This window comes from Octopus bimaculoides, chromosome 5 (assembly GCF_001194135.2).
Source record: "Octopus bimaculoides isolate UCB-OBI-ISO-001 chromosome 5, ASM119413v2, whole genome shotgun sequence".
Taxonomy (NCBI): domain Eukaryota; kingdom Metazoa; phylum Mollusca; class Cephalopoda; order Octopoda; family Octopodidae; genus Octopus; species Octopus bimaculoides.
Genome location: NC_068985.1, coordinates 31,243,239 through 31,249,202, shown reverse-complemented (window position 1 = coordinate 31,249,202; position 5,964 = coordinate 31,243,239). Strand labels below are relative to the sequence as shown.

At 32.9% G+C, this 5,964-nt stretch overlaps 1 protein-coding gene across 5 annotated transcripts in view; it reads right to left on the bottom strand.

Moving 5' to 3' along the window:
* Positions 1-872: 872 nt before the first annotated feature.
* LOC106867863 (uncharacterized) overlaps positions 873-5,964 on the bottom strand; it is a 24,211-nt gene continuing 19,119 nt past the window's right edge. For 2 of the 5 annotated variants that reach the window (XM_014912909.2, XM_014912908.2), the window contains exons 8-9: positions 4,584-4,833; positions 873-1,576 (exon numbers count right to left, since the gene is read on the bottom strand). In XM_014912909.2, the coding sequence (XP_014768395.1) occupies positions 1,539-1,576; positions 4,584-4,833 (288 nt within the window). In that variant the 3' untranslated portion in view covers positions 873-1,538. Of the gene's footprint in view, positions 1,577-4,583; positions 4,834-5,964 lie in introns of those variants that run through there. The other 3 variants (XR_001409191.2, XM_014912910.2, XM_014912911.2) reach the window with 3 other exon arrangements.

Sequence of the window (5,964 nt, the reverse complement as noted above, 5' to 3'; positions counted from 1 at the left end):
GGGGGAAAATATTGATTATAAATCAAATGGCCAATGATATTAACATATTCTGTGAGAGAGATGAGAATATTCTGCTCAGTGAACTTGATATGACAAAGGTTTTTGTTCAATGGCTATCACTTCTGACCCCAGGTCAAAAGCACACCAGGCTGATCACATCACAGGAAAATCCAGTTGGTTCCCTAACCCAGGATGAGTGTTGGATTGATTTCATTGAGCCAAGGACAAAAAGACAATCCATGCAGTAGAGACATCCCTCCTCACCTGCTCCAAAGAAGGCCAATGTTGTTTAAGCTGCAGGGAAGGTGATGGTCTCAGTTGTTTGGGATGCAAAAAGCATTGTGTTTATTCACTATCTTCAAAAGGACTACGCCATTGATGGAGAGTACTATACCAACCTGCTGAGGCTATCAAAACCAAACGTCCAAGAAAACTGATGAAAGGGATCTTGTTTCATCAAGACAATACCCCAGCACACAAATCCTTGCTTTTAATGGTTGCTGTACATGGCTGTGGTTTTGAACTGGTTGATCACCTTTCCTATTTTTTTGATTTGGCCCCATCTGACTGTCATCTGTTCCACAACATGAAAAAACACTTGGCTGGGAACTAGTATTGCAGTGATGATATCATATCTGCTATAGATGACTTTCTTGGCCAACCAAATGAAAGTTTCACCAGTGAAATCCAAGCTGCAACACCAATGGAAAAAGCATGTGGATCATAAAGAGGATTATGCTGAAAAATAAACATTTGGTCACATTCCATGAGAGTATCTTGGGTCAGTTTATGAACTTTTCAGCCAACCCTTGTATAGTCAACAATAATATCTTTTTGCATGTAAATTCATAAAAATTTGGGAACAATCAGAGAAATATTTAATATTTTATTCAATTTAAGAATTGAAATCAATTTATCATCAGCTTATTTGACATTTATTTAGGGGTGTTATTACAATGATATGTTACATTTGAAGTACTTAAGTAGTTCAGAATAAACCTATGCACAAATGCTCCCTTCCAATGTAGCTGAAGGGTATCTCATTGTGTTGGTTTATGAAATCACGTTTTTGATCATGAGGCATTTATTGTTTCTATACATTTTTCTTGAAAAGTAATATCCTAACAGCATTTAGTCTTGCACTCTGTTGTTGTTGTTGTACAGTAAACTTGAGTTCTCTTGTTCTTCTCTGAAAATCTTCTAAAATCTAGGGCATGTTTTATTTAGAGATCAATACACTGAATAAATATCTTGCATTTATAGAGAATACATTCTCTTGTGAGTTAACATTGATCTGATCTGGGAAGCATATATAAAAATTAATTTTTTTCTGTAAAAAAACAAAATTAAAATTATTCAGATTAGAAACCTAAATACAAAGATATTACATCTTTAAGCCTAATAGTAGAATCCTCACTTTAAAAGTTTTCTGATCATTACTTTCCCTTGTGTGATACCAAAAGTAATCACATGATCTAGTTTATAATCATTTTGCTTATGTTGCTAATCCTTTCAGGAAAACTTGCTGGATATAAAAATTATATATCCTCACTCAATAATGGATGTGGTTGTACATCTGTAAATATAAAGAAAGTTTAAGATTTAGAATACTGAAAATGCTTGCAAGGACATTATATTGTAAATAAAAAAAAAGTACATTTCTGGACATACAATATAATAGTTATATATATTGAAATGCTTACTTTTACTTGAAGTAGACTATAATGTCTAAAGATGTAAGTAAAGTGCAATTTAAAACATGAAACAGTAGAGAAATTGAATAGTTCCAGTTGATTGTTCCCACTTTTGGTTGAATATTTTACTTCCTTTATACTGTCATTTTTCTCCTCAACTTTCATAACCTGTTTCAATTAAATTTCCTTGATGTCTGATAAATTTTTAATTTCATTGTCTGCTGACTCTATAGGCTCAATTTCAGCTGGCATATCATGTTACAATGTGTGCCATTTTGCATTAGCTAACATAAATTTGTATCAAGTCACCTGCCAACAGCAAGCTCTTGGAATAGTTTCATTGCTGGTATCATCAATTACCATATATTTCATGTGAGCAATGAAGAGGGATTCAAATTGTACTCACCAATTAATTCAATGTTACTGAAATTAAAAGAAAGTCAAAAGAAGGTTAGACCAGTGAACATGGTCTATTTTGAAAAAAAATATAAGTGTACCGCAAGTGAAAAAAGGTTGTGGAGCACTGAGCTAGACTGAACATGTAGAAATTGTAGCCCAATAATGAAAATTACTTGTGTTAATGTTAAGCTGTTAATATGGTTGCTTCAAATCTCCACTGTTGTGAAGGTCCATAGGCTAACAATAGTGCTGCAATATATAATCCTCTAGTGACCATCCAGTTTTTTTTTTATATGAAGGACTACATTGTTCCATGTATTTTTGCCATATATATATATATATATACATATACACATACATACAAGGTGCATAAGGTATTTGAGGATATACCTTTTTTGGGTCATTGCTGCATTTTTTGCTTACTCTGTATAATCTTTGTTTCAGAAAATAATAATGGCAGACCCTCAGCTTACTCAAGGAATGAAGAGGCATGCTGTTATTGTGGCTATAAAGGCTGAGCATAGTGATTTAGAAATATCTCAATTTTTAAAAGTTGCCAGATCTTTTGTCTACAAAGTTTGCAAGGAGCTAGAGACTGAAGATGGAAACTTATCACCAGTAGCAAAACATAAAAAAACATTCTAAACACTCTGAAATCATCAAAGCGCCTGAATTTATCCAGTAAGTTCAACAGACCATTGATTATAATCCCAGAAAGTCCATCAGGTCAATTGCAAAAGATCTCCATGTCTCAGAAGGAACAGTCAGAAATGTTATCCACGAAGACATCAGATACAAGTCTTATATGATGAGGAAAGGTCACTTTATCAGAAAAAGCAAAAGAAAATCACTACATCAGATCTAAAAGGCTCTTAAACTGAAAAATGCAGCAGAAGAGGATTTGATTTGGTTTTTCTCAAGAGAAGAACTTCAACCAAGATCAAAAAGTTAACAGAAGATATGACAGATGGTTATGTGCAGATCCTCCTGAAGTTCCAAGTGTTATGCATACAAAATTCCCTGCAACTATCATGGTTTTAGAGGTTTTCAGCAATGAAGGACATGTGATGCCTCCTTACTTCTTTCCACAGGGCCTTAGAGTTAACACTGCTGCCTACATTGAGGTCTTGGAAATAATTGTTAAGCCCTGGATAGACAGTGTATGCAATGGAAGGCCATATGAGTTTCAGTAAGACTGCACTATCACACATGGCTCTAGTAGCACAGGAATGGATGGCTAAAAATTTTCACAATCACATAATCCCTAACATTTGGCCTCTTAATTCCCCAGATCTCAATCCATTGGACTATTATATGTGGAGCATTGTTGAGGGAGAAGTCAACACCCGTAACACCAAAGATTCTTTGAAAGCTGCCATAGTCAGAGTAATGTCTAAAATGAACCAGGACCACTTAATTCAAGCACGTAGATGATTTAGATCTCATATAGAAGCAGTTGTTGAAGCTGAAGGTGGCTTTATTGAATAACATTATAGAAAAGAAGGTTTATTTTTATCCTCATAACATTTTTTGATAAATAAAGTTATCTGTTATTATATCTGTTTTTTTTTTTAAGCATAAATCTGTCTTCAAATATCTTACCACTCTGTATATACATATTTTTTGTTGTATTTTAAACAATATTGTGTAATTTCAAAGAAATATGGCTACTGTATCTAGTACTTTGAGTGGCCATGTGAGAAGGTCTATTGGTGGAAGTATATTCTGTATGGCAGCAATATTAGCGTTCAGTTTGTTCCTGCTCATACATGATGAACCTTAGGTAACTGAACAACTAGAAATAGCTGCAAGGAAACTATGACAGAACAGCCTTATGATCAAAAGCATTCTGACCATGACCATGTGTAACACTACATCTTTTTTTTTTTTAATGGCTTTATCAATTACCATTTTTTAGAGCTGACACGATTGGTGAGAGAAAGGAAGTTATCTTCTGAGTAGAGACATAGCCTAAATGCTTACACTAGAGAAGATTTTGTTAAAAGTGCTCAAGGGTCAAGTGTTAGTCTTAAACAGAGTGATAGATTAAGTCTACCACCCATATTATGACCTATGACCTTAAAATTTTCCCCAATTCACCACCCTGAACTGATCTTTATTTTATTGATTTCGAAAAGACGATAGGCAAAGTAGAACTTAGGATTTGAACTAAGAACAAGTAGTTGCAGGACATTTTATTTGACACTACTGATTCGGCTAAACTACTAATTTTATAATTTCCAGAAATTTTTGGAGAGAGGAACAAGTGATTATATTGACCCAGTATTTTGACTGGTACTTTATTTTATTAATCTCAGAAGAATGACAGGCAAAGTTGACCTTAGTAGGATTTGAACTCAACGTAGAAAGCTGAAACAAATAGTGTAAGGCATTTTGTCCAATGTTCTGATGATTCTGCTAATTCACCATCTTATTTGTAAATGTACTTCCGTTCTTATAGGAAATAATGACAATATGAAACTTATTTACCTTGTAGTTCTCCAACTACCTTTTTGTGGTAGTCTTGCAAGGTTTGCACCAATTTGCATTGTTTGGAAAATGATTCATGATCTTTATCAAAAGCATTTACAAGAGTCAAGCAGGTCTCTCCTTTGTCAGATTTATCTGTCAGCATTTTTTTAATATGTTCCCATGATGCAGTCTTCAGAATAACACTAATGACATCATAATCACAAAATTCTATGGCATACATCAAAATATTCTTGCCTTGTTCTTTATCCTGGAAAAGAACAGAAGATGATGAGAAGATTTAAATGAATTCTTTTCCAGCTGATAGTGAAAAGATTTCACGGATCTTAGAATAGCTTGAGTATAAATTAACCAAGACATCACAAAGCCCTACATATAAAAATTAGTATTTCTTTCATTATATATAGGCACTAAGAAATTTGATAAAATATACTTTCAAAGTTACCTATGATACTACAGGTAATATTTCACTAAACACAATTGAATTCTTGATTCTTTCTAAGTTAGTACAAATAGGATCCGGAAATGGTTAACTTGTAATACATTGTTATAAAATTAATAGTGTTTTCATCTTTTATATTAATGTTTAGCTATTAAAGTAATTAATTTTACCATTAAACTAAATGTCACACTAATTTCTTGCTGAAATCACTCCTCACATTATTGCTTTAGTTTATAGGTTCTCAAAATGAAGTTATTTGTTATGGTTATTCAGTAATGGAGTTGAATGAATTTCCAACTGAATGGTAAACATTTGTAACCAATGAGCTATACTGTAATTAGTGTATGACTAAATGTTAGACTTACACCAGCAGTAAATATGGAATGGTACAGCTCATAACTGTAAATAGCATGAGCTCGCTAACCAGTATGTTTTATTAATTTGATGAGTTGAATTTTAATCCAATCATTCATGTTAAAGAACAGGATTTAAAAAAAAGAAATTTAATTGCAATAAACATAATTGGGGCAAAGTTTATTTGAGCATAATGGAATTCAGTACCATATGTAGAATTGTGAAATTAAAATGCTGAATTATTGTTCACATGGTCATAATGAGTTCCAATTCTTACTCGTTCCTCTCCTCTTTTACTACAGCTGAATAATGGGAAGGTAATTCACTTGTACAAATATTTGCTCTAAGATACAAATCTTATCTTTTACATGTTTCAGTCACATAAGACTGAAGCCATGCTGGGCACTGCTTTCAAGAATTTTTAGTTAAATCAATTGACTCCAGTACTTATTTTTTTGTAAAGCTTAGTATTTATTCTATCAGTCTCCTTTGGTAAACTGCTAAGTTATGAGGACGTAAACACAATGACATACACACGTGTATGTGTTTGTGTGTATATATATATATATATATATATATATATAT